The 21,233-nt window shown below is 41.9% G+C and overlaps 1 protein-coding gene across 2 annotated transcripts in view; it reads right to left on the minus strand.

Moving 5' to 3' along the window:
* LOC143017796 (uncharacterized) overlaps positions 1 to 19,914 on the minus strand; it is a 28,610-nt gene extending 8,696 nt beyond the window's left edge. Inside the window, exons 1-5 of one of the 2 annotated variants that reach the window (XR_012965698.1) lie at positions 19,781 to 19,914; positions 14,202 to 14,354; positions 13,218 to 13,920; positions 788 to 1,110; positions 421 to 528 (exon numbers count right to left, since the gene is read on the minus strand). Coding sequence is in view for 1 of the 2 variants with exons in the window: in XM_076172688.1 (XP_076028803.1) it covers positions 788 to 1,110; positions 13,218 to 13,920; positions 14,202 to 14,354; positions 19,781 to 19,795 (1,194 nt within the window). In the remaining variant the exon portion in view is untranslated. The remainder of the gene's footprint in view (positions 1 to 420; positions 529 to 787; positions 1,111 to 13,217; positions 13,921 to 14,201; positions 14,355 to 19,780) is intronic. The other variant, XM_076172688.1, reaches the window with a different exon arrangement.
* Between the last annotated feature and the right edge of the window lie 1,319 nt (positions 19,915 to 21,233).

Consider the following 21,233-nt stretch of genomic DNA (forward strand, 5'->3'; position numbering starts at 1 on the left):
TGAGATATACCAATTCTCATTCATTCACAATCACTCTCACCTATCTCTTTGCCCTCTCTCTTCCAATGCTCAACATTCTCCTTGCACCCGATACACCTTTCTCCCTGCCTAACCCCCCATTTTTGGTCTTCCTCTCAAATGCACTCCATCTACCTCCATCTTTCTCACTTTTTTTCTTATTACTTCACTTATTCTCTTCAAATGTCCAAACTACCTTAGCATTCTTTGATCAACTCTATCTGCCAGTTCTCTTTCCATTCCTGCTCTCCACATTTCTTACTCAATCTATCCTTGTAACTTCCACCATAATTCACTATCTCAAACACAATTAGGTTCTTCCATTCTGCCTCCTTTAAATCTAAACAAGGAAGAAAAGCTATGAAAAAGACTGAATGTACTGTCAGTCAGTTGTTACTTCACTTTTTTGTACCAACTTCCTCAGTGGAAGCTGATCTCAGGAGGCATCACTAAGTGGTGATAAGGCAACAGTTAATCACCCTTTGGGGAGGAGAGCCTAACACCAGTATTCTATTAATGTATGAAGAGAAAGGACAAAGTGTCAAACAAGAAATATGGAAAATGTGACCAAAAAAAAAAAAAAATACACACAGAGATAAGATCACAGCCCTAATGAGATGGTTTAGGCATGCAAGGACAATTAAGGTAGATAGATTATTAGATATTCAGTCTGGCAAGCTACAAAAAAGTAATTACAAATTGATATTACACATTTCATTAGCTGGCTTCAAGACCTTATCAAAATGCCATAAATTCTTAATTTCCTTACCGCAGATGAAGCATAGCTTTGAGTAAATTCATCACTAATCCTTCGAAGCTCCTGACCAACCTCTACCAAAAGGGTAACATCACATGACAAAGCCCTTGGTCTATGCCAGGCTGGCCTCCATGTCCTTATCATACTTCGTCCTTGAAGGCTGCTCACATTACGCCTTGAATGAAATCCTTCTTTCAAAAGATGATGCTGGTGCTCCCATTCCTGTGCTTCTGGTGTTGTAGAAGTTGCTAGTGTATGGCCTGCAATGAGGTCTGGTTGGGCAAGGACAAGTACACGACGCTGATGCCCACTGTTGGCTGAATTGCCTCCCGAGCCTGAAATGTAACATCAATGTAAGTACTATAGTGCATGAATACAGCTTACATTTCAAAGACGATGCACTGCTTTCTACAAGAACCTTCAATAATACTCATCCATCTCATTACATCACACAAACACAACCAAATGAATGCACTCTGTCCTGCATATTGTCAAGGGCACAATTGCCCCCTCACATAAGTCTTCTATTTGAATCCATCCCTCATTATAACCCTGCCATTCTTCAAGCCTCCCTAAGATTTGCCTCCAATTTACTGTCACCTTCTCCCCTGGTACATCTCATCACCCAGCTTCTGCCCACATTTACTCTCAGGTCCCGCTTTCACAAACTCCCAAACTATGCCTAGTCACTGTATGCTTTAAACCTTTTTCTGACCCATCCACAAGTGCAGTGTCAGCCACAAACAACAAATGGCTCACTTCCCTTTGTCTCCATTTACTATTCATACCCTTGCATTTACTATCATACCATCTCATCCATGTACATATTGAACCACCATGGTGACATTACACTACCTGGTGTAACCCCAACTTCACCTTACACCACTTATTATCTCCATTTCCCATCCAAGCACAACCTCCACTCCGAACACAAAAACTCCTTATCACCCTCAACAGCCCTCTCCCATCCCACACATGCCATCACACATTTTCTCCAGACTTGTAAAAACCCAAACAACATTCTTACCTTTGGTCAAAAACTTCTTTTGGCACATTATCTTCCTCAGGCACACTCAAACAACCCCAATACCCAATCCACTACAACCACTCCTCTATTTGACACACACACTACACAACAACAATTCAACTCTGGTACCTTACCAGCTTTCACCACTTTCATTGATCTTTGTATCTCATCCCTTTCCACAGCCCCAATATTTTCCCCTCATACTGGTCACCTTCCTAATATCTAATACCTTCCCAAACCTCCACACTCAACAAATCCCTATAACACTCCATCCATCCTCCCCACTACCACCCCCACCAACAACTATCTGCATGCAACAACTATCTGCGTGCAATCATGCACGCAAACAACACAACATACACTCTATAAAGGATTTGTGGGAAAACCCAGTTTCGGCTGTGGCATTCCTTGGGGAGACGGGACTGCTCGGACAGACAGTCTAGGGAACGACAACAACAACAATTACTATCTGCACCCCACGGCTCCTCTGCACCTTAGCCCCTACATCTTTCTCCTCACTCCTTCCAAGACACTTTTCAATTCCCTTCAAAATTCTCCATCAAACTCACCTAACACATTCGTCATTAGCCCCTAAATCAAGAATCAACGGAAGAAATTTATCTTGGGTGGAAACAAGATCAATTCCCTAGGTAATGATAATGCTGCGGTTTCAAGGTGCATGAAGCAATTACCATCACCTTGTATTAGATGGATAAAGGTCACATGCACCTAAATGGTGACGAGCTGTACGAGATAATGATGGTGATGGATACGGAGCTGCCTAGTGTAGGCCTTATGGTCTCTTGCAGTCTCCTTCATTCTTATATTCTCATGTTCTTATTTCGTCAGCGATCCCAGACGCCTTGCCATTGTTACTGTAACGATAACTTATAGAATTTATGCAACAAATATTTTTTCTAACAAAAATAGTTTGAAAAAAATCGCATTGTAAATAACTTACAAATTAATTTGACTTTATCTTTCGTGTTAAGAGATTTTACACAAGTATTGTAGAGGAATTAACATAGGATCTATTTTTTCGTATCTATCGTCTCAAGTCGATTCCTTGTACTCTGAAATCCTCGAGACCAGCAAGTCATAGTGCATATAGCAGTTCTTGGGTTCCTGCACTGGTCGGGAATTACCGGATTAAGGCGAAATTCTATGAGGTTGGGGTGGGGGGCCAAGTACGTCGAGGGGCTAAAAAGCCATGAGGACTGAAAATGGCGGAAGGTTTGGCATTGGAAAATACAGTGCGGTGCGGTGTGCGGTATTGTAAGTGGTGCTGTGTGCGCGCGCGCGTTTCACCATGGTCTTGGATCACGTGATTTGACTCGTGATCGACAACTATTCCCTCACGAAAGAGAGCTCGTATATGACCGATCTATGGGTATTGCTGTGACTTTACACGCACACACACACAACTCTCCGCCCAAGAGAGCAGGAGTAACGATTCACAGCGCAGCGCCCAACCCTCCGCCCACGAGAGCTGGAGTAACGACTCACAGCGCAGCGATACTGAAATCAATCAGCCCTGTGCGGGATTCGAACCCGGACCGCCGTAGCAGCGACCGAGGACGCTACCACTGCGCGCGCGTGCGAGCGTTCCTGCTTGTCGGCCAGATTTCCCGCCTACCAACAACCGCTCTCACAGTCGACCCGTAATCCATCACGACGACTGAAAAATGAACGAAACCAAAGGAAATTTACTGTGGTCCCATGGGGCAATCGATGACCCGAGGGCAATCGACCTAACATGACCCACCTCGTGCGACCTCGTGCCTCACAATCCTCAAAGGTCAGCCCTCGGATACCTTGGTTACGGCGACGCCTCTGGCTAACTGTGGAGGATTTCAAGTCACATTTGGCGGGAACGTTCTTCTGGAAATCGCATCACAACAGGAGTAGGCGAGGTTCCTCAAACCTTTCCATTAATCCCTCCGCGGCCATTAACGGCCATGTTCATGTTTGTGTGCGTGTGTGTGTGATTCACCATGGTCTTGGATCACGTGTTGGACTCGTGATCGACAGCTATTTTCCTCCTGGAAGAGAACTCAGAGCTCATATATGACCGATCTATGGGTAATGCTGTGACCTTTCACTAGCGCGCGCGCGCACACACACACACCAACTCCCTACTCACGAGAGTTGGAGTAACGACTCGCAGTGCAGCGATGCTGAAATTATTTCAGCCCTGAGCGGGATTCGAACCCGGACCTCCGTACTGGCAGCCGAGAACTCTACCACTCTATCGACACCTATTTCCCTCTCAGAAGAGACCTACCGATCTCTGGGTAATGCTGTGACCTTACACGCACACACACACCCAACTCCCCGCCCACGAGAGTTGGAGTAACGACTCGAAGCACAGCGGTGTGTGTGTGTGTGTGTGTGTGTGGTGTGTGTGTGTGTGGTGTGTGTGTGTGTGTGGTGTGTGTGTGTGTGTGTGTGTGTGTGTGTGTGTGTGTGTGTGTGTGTGTGTGTGTGTGTGTGTGTGTGTGTGTGTGTGCGCGCGCGTGTATGTGTGTGTGTGTGTGTGTGTGTGTGTGTGTGTGTGTGTGTGTGCGCGCGCGCGCGTGTATGTGTGTGTGTGTGTGTGTGTGTGTGTGTGCGCGCGCGTGTATGTGTGTGTCTGTGTGTGTGTGTGTGTGTGTGTGTGCGCGCGAGTGTATGTGTGTGTCTGTGTGTGTGTGTGTGTGTGTGTGTGTGTGTGTGTGTGTGTGTGTGTGTGTGTGTGTGTGTGTGTGTGTGTGTGTGTGTGTGTGTGTGTGTCTGTGTGTGAACAATCTATAGCTTTCGTACACTGGTTTAGATATCTGTGCACATAGTCCCATTTCTTCCACTCGTCAAATTTTGCCTTAATTCCTTCATATTGATGGCCTGGGAATGCTTGGGGGGAGGGGGGGTAAAGCTGAGGAGGAAGAGAGGGCGTAGGAGGAAAAGGAGGGAGAGGTGACGGAAGAGGGAGATGGGAGAGAAGGGAGATGGAGCGAATACAGCAGATGGGAGTGGACGAAGGAGCTGGGAGCTGAGAGAGATGGGTTGGTATAGGAAAAGGAAGTTTAGGAAAAGGTGGGGGGGGAGTGGAAGTGGGGGATGTCACGGAGGGGGGTTGGAAGTGACTTTTCACACGCGCGCGCGCGCACACACACAAACTCCCTGCCCACGAGAGTTGGAGTAACGACTCGCAGCGCAGCGATGCTGAAATTATTTCAGCCCAGAGCGGCATTCGAACCCGGACCCCCGTAGTGGCAGCCGAGAACTCTACCACTGCGCCATCATGGAGCGTATCAAGTCAGTCAGGACATGGGAGTGCGTCAAGTCAGGGTGGGAGTGCGTCAAGTCAGGGTGGGAGTGCGTAGAGTCAGCCGGCGGGATTGTGGTTAGAGAGCAGGCGAGAGTATGGTGAGTCAGCTTGCGGGAGTGTGGTGAGGATCAACGTGTTGGGAGTACAATCGTCTCCACTACTAGGTTCTACAGTGATCTAAAGCGCTGTAGCAAGAGTTTATCTTAACGATTTACGACGTTGGTTTTCATCACCGAACAGACTTCTTCGCGCGGTACTTGGCTTCTATAGAAATGCGCTTGATACAGCTTCACAGAAAACGGCTACCTATTAGTACTAATACAGCTTCACAGAAAACGGCTACCTATTAGTACTAACAAGTGAACCAAAGTGCATGTGGCGACTCCGGAATTGGAGGTCATAGACTTTATGTCATAGAGAATCTGAGGGGTAGAGGTCATAGAGTCTATGGGGCAGAGGTCATTAGTCGTGGGGGAGGGTCATATAGTCTGGGGGATGGAGGTCATCAGAGTCTGGTGACGAGTCTGGGTGTAGAGGAAACCAGCCGAGGAGCGCAGTTAGGAATCGCTAAGTACTCTAGGTGGACGGGGCGAGGTTATAGATTATAGGATGAAAAGAAGACAGGATGGCCGTTGTCAGTAAGTACGGAAGTAGGAGTCGAAAAGGGTGTCCAAGAAGTCATTGTGTGGGTTCTTTAGATGAGTGCGGGAGGGTGTGAAGAGAGCGGCGGAGGGGGGGGGGGGCGTGTTCGGTCGTTTCGATCCCGAACGTCCTCCATTCATGTATACTGTTTTTAAGTGATGTCTTGTTTCAACTTGTCACATTTTGGCTAGAACATCTTCACTCGGTCAAATGTGTAATACTCGCATGTTACGAATTCGTTTACATTTCATTAAATTATGGCAAGTTCATTTTTATTCAATTCATGGCCTAGTAACACATTTGACACGCCAGATTTTTACCACGATTATGTCGCCTCTTTCTTCTGATTACGGCATGTATAATCTTTCCTTATATGGTTTGTTAGGGTAGGGATCCGTGTGATTGCTTCTCTTGTCCTTCCGCGAGCTTGTGAGATCACACCTGTCTTTCCTAGGTTTTGGTCTGACCAGTTTATTTTTTTTCGTTTTTCATCACCTCCCCATCAGTGTAGCGAGAGGCCATGTCTACGTTCGCTAACGTCCTGTATGTCTCGCCCACAATAACATGTTTCTGAGGTAACCAGTTATACATGTCCAACACACCCAAATACTTCTCTATTGTTTTTGCACGTTTTCTTGTGTCCCCTTAAAAGAACGATTAATTACATATGCAGGATTCCTTGAGTATGGGGGGGGGGGGGTTCTACCATACGCATGTCTATATACCAAGAGTTTTTTCCTTTTTATATGGGAGGTAGCCAAAATCAATGGCACCTACCTAATCCCATTCACGTCCACCACACTCACCCCCCCCCCAATTTATCTTAGCTCCTACTGGATGATGGGTCATCCCTGTATCTCGCCCACTATCCTGGGCGTCAAAATATCATTCACACATAAGCACCCCCCCCCCCATCTCCCGCCCCTCCCTTCCTTGCATAACAGTATCCTCTATACACAGTCACTCTCCACTCATCCCTATTTCCTACCTCTTGAGAATGAGTAAAAGCAGCAATGACTGCAACAGCTCTGTAGGGAAGAGGCCAAACGCAGAGTATGGGAGTCCAATATATTTTACGTTTCGCCCAGCAGGGCTTCTTCAGAAATAATATCGATGAAAAACATTTTACTCCTTATATAGCCCGAGCCTTGCGTTTGGCCTCTTTCCTACCTCTTCCCTTCCTAGCTCAACAGACATTCCCCTCTTTCTCAACGCCCTTTTCATCCCACCCATCCATCTCATCCTTGGTCGTCCCCTCACGTTCACTCCACTTCTGCCTTCCACACTTCTTTTACTAACTTTTCATCATTTATTCTTTTCATGTGTCCAAACCATCACAATAATACTTCGTCAGCTCTATTTGCCTTCTTCTTCTCCACTTCCGCTCTCCTCATCGTCTTATTTCTCACTCAATCCAACCTAGTGACCCCTACCATGCTTCTCAGACATTTCATCTCAAACACGTTTAATTTTTTCCTCTCTGCCTCTCTTAAATTCCAAGTCTGCTTTATACAATGCATCCATTCCCAGATGCCTATTCCTCATAACACTTTTCAATCCACCAAGGCATTTACTTGATTTTCTCTATATAGTTTATCTTCAACCTCCTCTCCTCCCTTTCCTGTCGCATGTGACCCCAAGTACCTAAAACTATCCATTCCCTCCAGCCTCCCTCCTTTTAGACTTACTATCAACTCACGTCCATCCCTACCTTTGTACATATCATCACCTTTTACCCACATTTACTTTCAACTTTCTCCTATTGCATACCTTCCCAAACTCCACCACTAACTCCCCCAATCCCTCCTCTGATCCTGCCACAAGCGCAGTGTCATAAGCAAACAACAACTGGCTCACCTCCCACTTTTCTATAACAATCTCTTGTGTCCTGCCCATTAACTTCGCCTTTACCTTCCGCACCACCCCACCCATGTACATTGAACACCTATGGTGACATGACACCTGTAGTATGGTAATATACTTGTGTGTCGATGTTCTTTTGTTGTGGCGTGTCGATCAACTCGTCGAACCACGGAGACCCGAGCGCAACTAAACTCTAATTCAAACAGTTTTACCTTTGCCTGCATGATTATACGATCTGCAATACATTTAAATACTGTATAGCCGTTGCTCAACCAAGGTTCCCCGGAACCCTAAGGTTCCGCAAAAGGTCCCTAAGGGTTCCGCGAGAACAAGTGAGATAAGCTAATGTACTTTTGATTTTCTATTTAATTTCATATACGTAATATAATTAAACACGCACGACATATTCTTGGTTATTGTAATAACGTAATATAGACACCATCCTATTTAACCTATTATAACGATGATAATAAATAGAGGAAAATATGGTATATGGTTGTTGTTGTTGTTTTTGCGCAGGGGTCCCTTGAGATATGCAATTCATTTTAAAGGTTACGCAAGGGTAAAAAGGATGAGAAACGCTGCCCTATAGTGAAGTATAAACAACACGTCACTGGCTCCCGATCGGAAATGTTCTTGATAGAACGTGTAGAGTTGGTGGTACTTGCCTCTTTATCGCTGGGTTTCTTTCCACGTGTCTGGCCACTTATGTGTACATCACTTAGCACATCAAGTACGTACGCATGCACTTGTAGATTAAAAATTTTACTTATATGCAAATATCTACACGACGTTAAGACCTTAGAATCGTAAGTGGTGATGAGTAAATGCTGGAGCAAAATACATATACAACGTCGAACATCATGGGAAGTTATTATTTTCTGCCGTGTTCACAGTCAGCTACGTGAGATTTTTCGAAAGAGGAAGATACCTCCTCTCCCCACCCACTACTGGACGTCGCGACCTGCCACAAAGGCTAGGGCAGTGGTCGCAGGCTCAAGCTGGATTTGTTTAGTGACAATTCTTCTTGTTTTCCAGGATGCACCTGCGCGTCACCACTCGCTTGCCAACATGTCGTTTTGGTCCTTTTGAGAAACATTGTTTCTAGTGACCAATCACTGTCTATCCATGTGTATGTAACGTTCTGAGGGACTTCGAAAGTGTGGGTTATGTATATGAGCTAGTGTTTAGATAATTTGTATAAATCGTGGATAACAAAGTAAAGAGCAACTGTCGCGCCGAGAGACAATCCCAGTTGAGCTCTGAACCCCGGTAAAGCGACCAGGAGCTTGGGACGGGAGGCAGTTACAAATGAAAATAGCCAGAACACAGCAGAACAAGGGTGCTATTATCATAGCGAATCCTATCGCAATGAGAAAACTACTCTGAGCAGTTGGGTATCTTTTATTCCATATTTATCATTCACGGGGAAGTTTTGTTTTGATGGAACATAACTGATCAAACTATAGTGTTTTCATGCACAAATCTGGAAGATAGATGAACCACTAGAAGTTTTACAGAGTTCCCATAACATGATTAATGATACAAGATTTATTGCGCAGTTCTGTCCTGTATTAGTACAACTACTAATACTGGACCACCCATTTCCAAGAGCTACGACACGTACGTACGTACATATCCACGCACGCACACACGAACGTACGAACTAACGAACGCACAGTGCTGCCAGGTCGAGTATTTTACCATAAATTCACCATTAACACCCTGTTTGTTAAAAATATATCTATTAAGATCATACACATGTATGCATATGTAATGGAAATTATTTTTACGTGTACCGTAATGAATTTGTATAAAATATAATGCTCACATGTACTAACACGGCTATCCATTAAGTTGCCACTGTTCCATGTTCGTTTACCTTCGGTCAGGTTAGTATATGCTGTCTGTAATCAGACTCACGTGTGATTATGCAAATTCGAATTTGCCTGATATTGAATTTTCAAATTTCTCTTTGCATTAATAATTCAAATTAGTGTGTTTATATTCAGGGAATTTATCATTTTTGTTTTCAAAAGATTGATAGAGAAAAAAATCTACACTTGCGCCTGAGTGAGGCAAACATTACAGTTTTATCATGAAGTTTCCCACCAGTGGAAATGGGTGTGCCATCACCTTTCTTCATACTCTTAACGTCCATCCAAATTTCCAAGAACCAGTGTCGCTTAGAACATTCATATCTGTGTTCTGTAGCAAATACCACTCATTGTCAATGTCTAAAGTCATTCTCAGGGATAAGATTTTGAAACTTTGATACTAATAAGGCAATGGATGGGATATTTTTCATCGAAATAAACTGAGGCCCTAATGTTTTGAAATTCAAACAATGGGTCATTAAGAAACTGCGATGCCTTTTCAATATAAAAATCAAGATTACATATACCCTGTTTCTCGATAGAGGCATGCGTGATAGTTACCCAACCACGCAAGTATGGGAAAAATTAACCGGGGTCTTTGATTTTCACCTTTGCTAGTTCTTGCGAACTCTGTGCAGAATCCTCCTCCCCCTCCCCTCTCTAAGTAAATGGCTCAATTTTTATGTGTTTTGCAGTGGTAAAATTACCCTAAAAGTCAGCATTTTTCATATTTCTATCCTGTTACCCTGGTGGTGCTCAAATCACCCTAAAACAGAGTTACCCTCACTTGGCAGCACTGCGAACGCAGCCTGACGCAGACGCTCGGCCTGCCCGACCACACGTGCAGGTCTGCCAAGGGACAAGAGAGTAAAGTCGCGTACGCGCAGACCACTTCACACATAGCCCCTGTAGTGCATAATATAGATTCTTATTTTTCAATAGTAAGCAATTACAAATTGTAGCTAAATCCATATATGGAATATGCAAGAGTTCACATGCACAATCAGGATACGGCAACTAGAAACACATTAAAATATCATAAAATTTTATCTGATAGCGTTAAATAATTCTGAATGTATTCAAATAAGTTGTTCTTTTATTAATTATCAGTTCCCCTACTAAGGCTAAGGGGGGTTGTGCAGAAGCTTCTCGAATTCAAGGCCATCAATCACAAATTGACACCACGGGCTGAGGTCAGAACTGCATAGTGAGATGCGACTAGCTAAAATAATCTGCCCCACTAGCTACCACTAAACAAGTACATGCATGCAGCGCGCACGTACGCACACACATACACTCACACTACACGATTAAACGAACATTGATATCAGAAAAAAAAACATTATACTGATAATACTGGACAAAGGAAATCCGTGAGACAACGATGACATTTTCTTTCACATGCACACCGAAATAAAAAATAAAATAAAACGTAAACGTACAACTTCTACGGGAAATCAGAGGCAAGCAAAAGATTGATCCACGGAAAACGGATGCAGTCTGTCTCAAGCTCGGGGACAGACCAAAAGGAAATGAGTAATACTTGTGGTATTTTGTGTAGGTCTCGACCTTTGTTCTGAAGGCTTCACGTATAACACTACTACTTTACTATTACTCATAAAAAATGACAACACTTAATGTAAACAAATTAAATAGGTAACTAATAAATAATAATTACGCTATAATAATAATAGCCGTAGTGTTAGAATACACAAACATTTCGGACTTCCCCTATCCTATAATGTTTTAATGATGTTCGTGATGTACGCAGTTGATAATTATATTCGGAGTTATTTGCATTAGTTCGGTGCAAATTACCATACTCTCATAAACAAAAAAATTATATAAAAATAAAAATACTATGAACGTCACATAAGTAGTTGAAATTAACATTAAAATTACCCGGGAAGTGAATCGACGATCAGTGATATGACGACGTAAAATGTGTGCGCGCGTCCGTGACAGCGTCCCAGGAGAGGAACAACACTCAATGAAAGCCGTTTTCTCTTTTAAAATTATGCTTAGCCTCAAAGTCATGTACTGTCCCAATATGTTTTCATGTATTGTTCCAGATTGGACTCCATCACTTAAGCTATTCCAAGTATATATGCATTTGCACGGAAAACTGAATTTCCTCACATCCTATAGCTTCGTTTACACGGGGCAAGCTGAGAGGCAAGCTAATTGTGCAAGTAACTCGCCCTGTATAAAGATCTGCTTGGTAAAGAATTGGGCAATTTCCCTAATATTCTTTGTCGAGCAAATGTCTACATACGGAAAGTAATTTGTAGCAAGCAACTTGCACACTTAAATTGCCTCTCAGCTTGCCCCGTCTAAACGAGGCTTTTACACCTGGTTTACATAGGGCAAGCTGGAAAGGAAAGTGAGCAAGCACATATTCATACAGGCCACTTGCCAAGTGGCTTGTGTGAACATGTACTTGCTCGCTTTCCTCTCCAATATCGGGTGACTTGCATGCTTGACTTGCCTTTCAGCTTGCCCGTGTAAACGAGGCTTTAGGCACGTAGTCTTCCTTAAATTGTCCTCTCCCTTCCCTAATCAAGAGATAACTTCTGTCAACGTAGCCTATCCCCATTTCAATTAAATCAGCCATCCCGAGTCCACTGCTGAACAAAGGCCTCCTTCATAGCGTTCCATGAATCACACGACCGTGCCATCATCTGCCACGTCACTCCTGCAAACTTCTCGATCTCGTCTCTCCACCTTCTGTCAATGTAGCCTATCCCCTTTATCAACCTAAATACTATAATCATATCACCTCTCTTCGAGTTGGCAGTTCCAGTGACTTTAATCTCACCTCATTTTACCTATCTGCCAGGCTGGGAACTAGTCTGGTTGCTCCCCTTTGTATTCCCTCGGTCGTGCTTATATCCTTCACTCTGTGTGGAGACCATACCACTGATGCGTATTCTAGTCTTGGACGGACCAGTTTTTCTAAGAGTTTTGTCATCTCTTCGTCCATGTAGGTAGGTAGGTAGGTAGGTAGGTAGGTAGGTAGGTAGGCAGGTAGGTAGGTAGGTAGGTAGGTAGGTAGGTAGGTGTAGGTGTGTGTGTGTGTGTGTGTGTGTGTGTGTGTGTGTGTGTGTGTGTGTGTGTGTGTGTGTGTGTGTGTCCCTCCACACAGCTCTGGAACCTTGGAAACAAGCTACACAAATCCTTAAAACCTACTGGAGTCGGATCCTGCCTGCACCACTAAACACTGGAGTGTGTGAAAAAAAAAAATAGCACGGGTGCATCTTTCCCACACTCGGACGGGATTCCCTCTTACCCACTGTCTTTGCACCCGTTCTCTCCTGATTCATGGTGTGTCCTAGAGCAGTGTTGTCCAAACCGGAGCCGGCAAAAAAGATCATAAGAGTACGTGAACAAACAAGGGACACACACCAGAAACTTCCCTTGATCTATGACGACAAAAAGAGGGAGCGGAAGGACGGGTACGTGAACAAACAATAAACACACAAACATAATTATTTGCATTATATTAAATAAAAACAGATGTTGTTCAGCCATAGTGGGCGGGGTAGGGGGGAGGTACGTAACAGTAGGAGAAGGAAAGGGTACAATAGGCGAAAATGTTTGGACATCACTGGCCTTGAGCATATCGTATTCCACAAACAGGTTAGCCAGTTACATGTGTACACTTAGTTCATAAAAGGAAGACGCAGTGATCAGTCAGAAAAAAACTATCAAGATAAGCCTACTCACCCGGCTCCTCCGTCAAGTCGATCAGCATCTCCCTCAAGGACCTGGTGGTCCTTGGGGTGGTCCTCGGAGGCAGCAGATGCGACGGGGGTGTGAAGATCGGCGTTCCCTCCGGCGTTGTTGCAGGCGAGGACCAGTTCCGCTGGTGCACGTACTTGCTCCTCTGCACGACCACTGGCGTGTGTGAACAAAGGGGCGTCAGGTGATGGCTGGGTAGGAGCTCCGGACATGATCGAGTTCGATTGCGTTGGCCGGGAGTGCTGTGCCCCTGATCCTGCTGTCGACGAAGTAAGGGGTGTTCCTCCGTCACTACCTTCGTTCTCACCCCTTGCTCCACCTTGAGAGCAGTCCTGGCCTTCTCTCCCGAGGGATGTGTGGGAGGGTGCGCAGGTCCCCGAGAGGGAAGTGTCCGACTTCGAGCTCGAGGAATATTAATCGGTGGGGTGACTCCTTTCCCCTCAACAGCAGACATCTTCTTCTCCTCTTCTTCGTCCTCACTTGAGGAGAACGTGAAAGAGTGGGCACTGGTGGGTGAAGGGACATAGCCTGAATCACGAAGGTGGTTTGTCCAGCCAGCAGTCAAGGACTGCAGGGTGACTATCTGTCGCGTTGGCCCCTGTCCTCCAAGTATAGACATCTCCCCTTGCACCACTAAACCCTCTTTGGACGACAACAAAGAGTTTCCACCAGTGAATTCTTCTGCTCCCTGCAAAGAAAACACGAATTTGCAAATATCTAACTGTTGCGCCTTCTGGGTCAAGTGTGATAATCACATTATACGACATGGAAAATGTTAAGTAATGTCTTACGAACTAACGGCAAGAAAATATGATGTCCAAGAGGTGTGTGACCGTAGTTAGAACAATGGAGACCAACGAACTTGCCATCACACTTTTTTTTTTCCTTTTACTAACACTCTTTGGAACAAGTAGAGCGTCTTCCAGTACTCATGATCCGAGGACGGTCCCGAGATTTCGCGTTACTTACACGGACATCTTCCTCGTCGTTCGGTTCGTCATCAAACACGTCCTCCTCCTCCTCCTCCCTTATGTTCTCTGGATCCCAGGGACCGTAGTCAAGGGAAGAGGTCAACTGTGAGGAGTCAGGCTGGTGCATCTTTCCTTTAGGTGATCTGAAGTCCTACACATAAATAAATAATCAAATTAATAAATATATACAAATAAACGAACTTTGTCATGTCACCCAACCATACAACTTTAAAGTCTTTCTCTCCCCCATTATAACATACACTGAATGGTCCCCAGTATATATATATATATATATATATATGTATATTTGTATGTATATATATATATATATATATATATATATATATATATATATATATGAATACGACAGCATTCTGGAAGTTGTTTTTTTTTCGTATATTTTCTAATTATATTCTTCCCTTGGATAGGGTGGGTATAAACCAATTCCTTATAATTCTTCATTTTATTATACGGCGTTTCGTCTCTAATAAGACATCTTCTGGTATTTCTGTTTCTAAAGATACAATAAATATTTACTGTATCTAAAAAAACAGAAATACCAGAAGATGTCTTATTAGAAACGAAACGTCGTGTAATAAAATGAAGAATTATAAGGAATTGATTTATGCTCACCCTATCCAAGGGAAGAATATTAGAAAAATAGAAAACATACGAAAGAAAATTAACAACTTCCAGAATGCTGTCGTATTCAATCAAACATGTTTAAAAGAGAACCTGCTCCGAAAATACACCAATATATATATATATATATATATATATATATATATATATATAAAGTTCATTTCCGTAGAGTCCAAGTACCAGTACGCTAATACAGCAGTGTATTCGCAGTAGGCTTACACAAAGAATCATTCAGAAATTAAAGCGTCCACTTTCTAACAAATTAATCATTTCATTAACATTTTTCAGCTAAACATTAACCCAAGATCTATATATATATATAGACCTTGCATTAACCAAACTTGCCTAGAATTCAGAGTGTACAGTACACTTACCTCCGCATGTATAGTCTGACCGAAGCTATCGTCATGAGTGCAACTGAAGTAAGGGTTAATCATGCGCAAGCATTTATATGGACGGGGTGAACACAAAACGTTTGGTACCAGAACAACCAATAGCAGGGAGCCTCGAGGCAATCCGCCACAAGAAGCGACGTTTCAGTCCAAGAAATCCAGATGACAATAGTCATTTGTAATCAAGTTTTTTTTTCATATATATATATATATATATATATATATATATATATATATATTTTTTCAATTTGCCGTGTTCACTACCTTTACATTCTGATAGTTATGCTACAGCGTAGTCTACTCAGTGTCCCATAGTATGTAAACTATAATAGAATATCACGCTCCAGTTCCACACGGAATGTGTGTGTGTGTGTGATTCACCATTGTCTTGGATCACGTGTTGGACTCGTGATCGACATCTATTTCCCTTCCACAAGAGAGCCCAGAGCTCGCATACTCCCCACCCGCGTGAGTTGGAGTAACGACTCGAAGCGCAGTGATACTGAAATTAGTTCACTCCTGGGCGGGATTCGAACCCGGATCGCAGTAGTGGCAGCCGGGAACTCTAACCACTGTGCCACGAGATGTGTGTGTGTGTGTGTGTGTGTGTGTGTGTGTGTGTGTGTGTGTGTGTGTGTGTGTGTGTGTGTGTGTGTGTGTGTGTGTGTGTCTGTGTGTGTGCGTGCGCGCGCATTTTGCCTTCAAATATTTACTCCTGGGCAACATCACGCGATTTATTTCATGATGCGAGACGGTGCAAGGAGAGTGAAAAGATTCTTGATTAGTTACTTCATACAAGGATGACCTTGACTTCAATAAAGATCCTATGTCCTATAATATGAATACATGTACATAGTTATATACATAAAAATAACATCACAGGTATTACGGTACTAGCAGATATAAGGCATTCAGCTTTACACAGATCCATTTCAAATGTTTTCATGCATTCAGTATACTTAAACTTTACATTTATTTTCATTCGACACTTGCTATTTTTACACTGTCGTAAATAAACAATACGTTCCACGTGCAATTCATTTGCGCATGCGCTGTGAGTTTCAAACCTTATCTACACCGCCCATGCGACACCGCTTGCGTGGTGGAGATGATCGGGCGAAACGTGTCTATGCATTTGAACAACGTCTTGTTTTAAGTTGGTCTAATGATCACAACAGTTACCAATGTTACATGTGCTGCTCTTTAAGGGTGTGTCAACTTCAATTTTTGGATGAATACACTCGTCTATTTCTTCACAAAGGAATAGACACAGGAGCAACCATCGAAAAGCTAATACCTTCAGCTATCTTTTTCATTTCTCACTACACTCAATATTTGCAAAAATTAAAAGAAAATACTAGTCTGCTTGATTCGAATACAATGCAAACATTCAAGTTTCAACCTTTGCGTGCGTGTATGTAAACGATTTATTGAAAACGTGCCAGCCGAGGGCTGATAATATACATATTATGGTAAGAGACTACATAATAAATGATTACCAATACATATGATGCTGAAGTGATTGTGCACTAAACAAATATATAAAGCATGAACATATAAAATTATAGGTGCGTCTTAGTGTTATTATGATGTTTGGATTAGATGTTGTTTAATAAGTGTACGATAGAAGGTATGGGACTGTGTTTATATATGTAATGTGGCCCGGGCAGGACGGTCAGCTTCCGAAGGTAGCGCGCGCGTGCGTGTGTGTGTATTTACCTATATAGTTGTATTATACGGGAAGGGAGCTATGCTCGTGGTGACCCGTCTTTGTATCTCTCAGCATCAAGTTTTTTCTTAATATCTTGAATAGAGTGTGTGTGTGTGTGTGTGTGTGTACGCGTGCGAATGTGTACGTTCATAACACGACATGGTCCATGGTGGGATCAACAAATATACAACTAACAAAAAAATGCTACATAAACGAGAGATAATGTATCGACATAATGAATATACAGAGTTAAAATTACAGTGACAGGAACTATTAATGAGCACGACTTTGGAAGAAAAAAAAGTGTAATGTGTGAAAAAAATCAGCGTATGTAGTATTAAGCCAGATCAAGGAGAGGTAATTAGAACGCAGTTTCATGATATGTAAATGCGAAGGCAACTGAATTTGTAATGCAATGTCTGCCCTTTCAAACGTCAGTCGAAGGAAATTGTTAGTGAAGACACGAAATCTATGCGGCGAAACTGTATCGGCTTGCTGCAACGACACCGTGACGCACGCAGACTGTATTGCTGGGGATGAGGGTTTGAATTCGCTTGTCTTTGGACCAAGCAGGCAAAAAAGAAATATGTATTTTCTCAATAAATTTATAAACCGAAAATATACCAACAGTCGGGGGATTACCAAATAGCTACAAAAAAAATGCAAGTGCATGAACAAAAACAGTAAGCGAGAAGACAGGGCTGGAAAAACAACAAACATGGACGTGATCTTGTCGTATTGGATAACGTCAAACGGTAAAAGGAAAGACAAGATGTCAGACGAGAATGTGGACCAATCTCAGGAGACATTCCCATGACCTGCTAAAATGTGGCAACGATAATAAAATCAAGGACTAATATCGGAGAACTCAGAGGAATTAGAAGAAAGGGGGAAATGGCAGAGAGGTACGGGGGTGGGGGGATATTCGTGAAGGAGGGGGTAACGGGAGAGGGAGGGGGGAGTAGAGAGACAGATTGGGGGGATAGGTGTTAAGGAGAGGAGGAATATGGGTATGTCTGTAAACAACACAGTCATGATGATGATGATGATGATGATGATGATGATGATGATGATGATGATGATGATGATGATGATGATGATGATGATGATGATGATGATGATGATGATGATGATGATGATGATGATGATGATGATGATGATGATGATGATGATGATGATGATGATGATGATGATGATGATGATGATGATGATGATGATGATGATGATGACGACGACGACGACGACGACGACGACGACGACGACGACGACGACGACGACGAAAATGCAGTGAAGCCAAGGGCTACCCTACGGTCGCGAGAGTTGAGACTAAAAGAAACAAGTTGAAACAAAGTTCGAAATGAATTAAGAACTCTCCGAGTTTTCATTATATATATATATATATATATATATATATATAAAACAATGTAGAACCATTCGTTTAAATAGACACTGTCATATTGACAACACTGGTAGTCTGACCTAATACCCTATCGCGAGTTTCCAACGTCAACAATAATTTTCTAAAGATCCTTCAAATATATCTGGTATCAAACTAACACGATCAACATCAACGAAAATACCTCTTTGTGCAAAGTTCCCTTTAGCAATACCAATATGAAATCTAACATTAATATTGCAAAATATAATGTATCAACGTAATGTTTTTCTTGGGAAAAGTTGCTAAACGCAATACACTACAGAACAGAGTCGCGACGAGCGCTTGAGACGCAAGCTTTGTTTTGTTAGATCCGAAGTCGAAGAAATTTAAGTACGATAAATTCGTCTAACCTAACCTGAATTTAGTAATGCGGTGCCTGCAATGCTAGAGGCTATCTGAGTTGTCTTCGTCAGGGATATCGACGTCCGGAGCTGGACATATGCCAACATGGCGTCTCAAATGTCGCAGTCCTGCTCGGTAGAACATTTGCTTTTAGCAATTATATTATTATTATTATTATTGATTTCCGCAAAAAATAATAATAAAAACGGACATTACGTTGATGAGCTCTAATTATCAAAAATAATATGTACTCTTTTATCTATACATCACTTAGGTGTGCACTTCTATAAACCTTAATTTCTCCTTTAAAAGTGACCACCACTGCCGTAATGAACAAGTTATAATACAATACTGTGTTACACCGGGCCACTAATATATCAATTTTGTTTTTTCACAAGCCCAATCCAAACCCTCATAGAACAAAGTATGCACAATGTTCTTTACCATACCCATTCCGAATACATGACAAAACCCCAAATAGGAAAATAGTAGGGGGGGGGGAGGACATAACACTACATAACCTAACCTAACGATTAGGATTTTGACCGTTCACCCCAATACATAGTGACGCTTAATACATTTAATCTTGAATGCCACCTTGTAATTCCCTCTTGCCTTGTTAGTGTAGGAGTCATGACAACCTTGAATAACACCCTTACTGCGGCAATAACTACATGGCTATTCAGGTTATATATATATGGGGAACACCATTGCGAATGGGAAGTCTACGAGCCACGGAAATGTAGTACTAGAGCAGTTAGCCAAAATTGGAATAAAAGCAAGTTTTTTTTCCATCAAGAAAATCGCATATTACGTTCATGTATTATAATTTACAAAATTAATATCTAATTATCTAATACTATATCTCGTAGTTGTGCACAACTAAAATAATACCTAAAAGTCTAAATTAAGGATGAAATATAGAAAAGGTTGGGGCAGTACGCGGACAAAGGTCGAATATGAGGAGAGGACAGGTTTCTTTGGTTTTAACTCATTCACAAGTTGTTTGAAAAACAAAGAGTAAATATGATGGTCGAAAATAGATCACTTACCGACTTAAGTGACATTGCTATACTATAGCAATGTCAAATATAATGTATTATTCCAATCTTAAATGGTGGTCAATCCACTAATATTGAACACAACTGTCACATCCGTCCTGTTTACTCTTTGAGTTCTGTACACAATCTGAAGACCCAACTAGTGTATGACCGGAAACGTTGCCGACACTATGAATACGCATATCGTACGATAAGCAATAAGACATTAGTTATGCATTCATTGTGAGCAACAAGAAATCTAATAAATACATTAATAGTGTGCGTTAAGATACAACTCTCTTTAAAGTAAAAAAAAAAAATGGTACTATTGCATCTTACGTCTGTCACATTTGAATTGCCACAAGTTCCATAATGTGATTTTTTAAAGCATTTCACCATCCTTGTTTCTTGTACATCCAAAATAGATTTTTGCTATAGACTTGATAATATATCAAGACAACAGCTTATAAAAAATTTCCATGCCCGACTGAATATGCTAAATGGTTTAATATGTGAGGTATGGCAACAGGAGCAGTCTTCGCGTGTTCCCACAAGTTACTCTGTGACGTTTGGGTGCAAAGGAAGATTGTAAACAAAGACTGACCGTTGCGTCACACTATTTCCTTTCATATTTAGCCACTTATCATTTGCCGCGTGTAATACGCACAATATAAACTTGAGTATTACGTACAATATTACTCGTTCACAACGATCATTATCACCTGTTCATGATCATTATCACTCGTTCATGACGTTCATTATTTTATCGTTCATTGTATATCACTCGTTCATCGCGCACAATATCACCCACTTGTTACACATAATATGGCTCATGAAAGTGATATGCATGAATGAAGAGTAGTAAGTTATAGCCATAACACTTACACTGATAATGAATTTGCCAGGGCATAACGTGTGTTATGCCTGTGATATAATCCAATGTGTGAATGTTAAATTCTGAAAAAATGAAATAACCTAGCATATATTCAAGTAGATATATGTGCGTGCGTTTTCGTTTGTTTTACAGGATCAAGTACAAATTTGCAATTTGATTTCATATCGCCAGTGTAGTGTATGTACCTCAATAACATAATAATATTGCATATGAACTTATTTTATACATACATACATACATACATACATACATACATACACATATATATATGTATATATATATATATATATATATATACATATATATGTATATATATATATATATATATATATATATATATATATATATATATAGCGGGGGTGGTCGAGTCCTTAATTTGACCCCGTATCTATTTCTCCATGTCCTCCAGCGAGTTCCTCGACGGTGATGGCTTAAATTGTGGTTGGTATATATATATATATATATATATATATATTTATATATATATATATTTATATATATATATATATATGTATATATATATATATATACATACATACATACATATATTTGTGTATTTCGGCAACAATC

This window comes from Oratosquilla oratoria, chromosome 33 (genome assembly GCF_046742065.1).
Source record: "Oratosquilla oratoria isolate Oo_2021 chromosome 33, ASM4674206v1, whole genome shotgun sequence".
Classification (NCBI taxonomy): Eukaryota; Metazoa; Arthropoda; class Malacostraca; order Stomatopoda; family Squillidae; genus Oratosquilla; species Oratosquilla oratoria.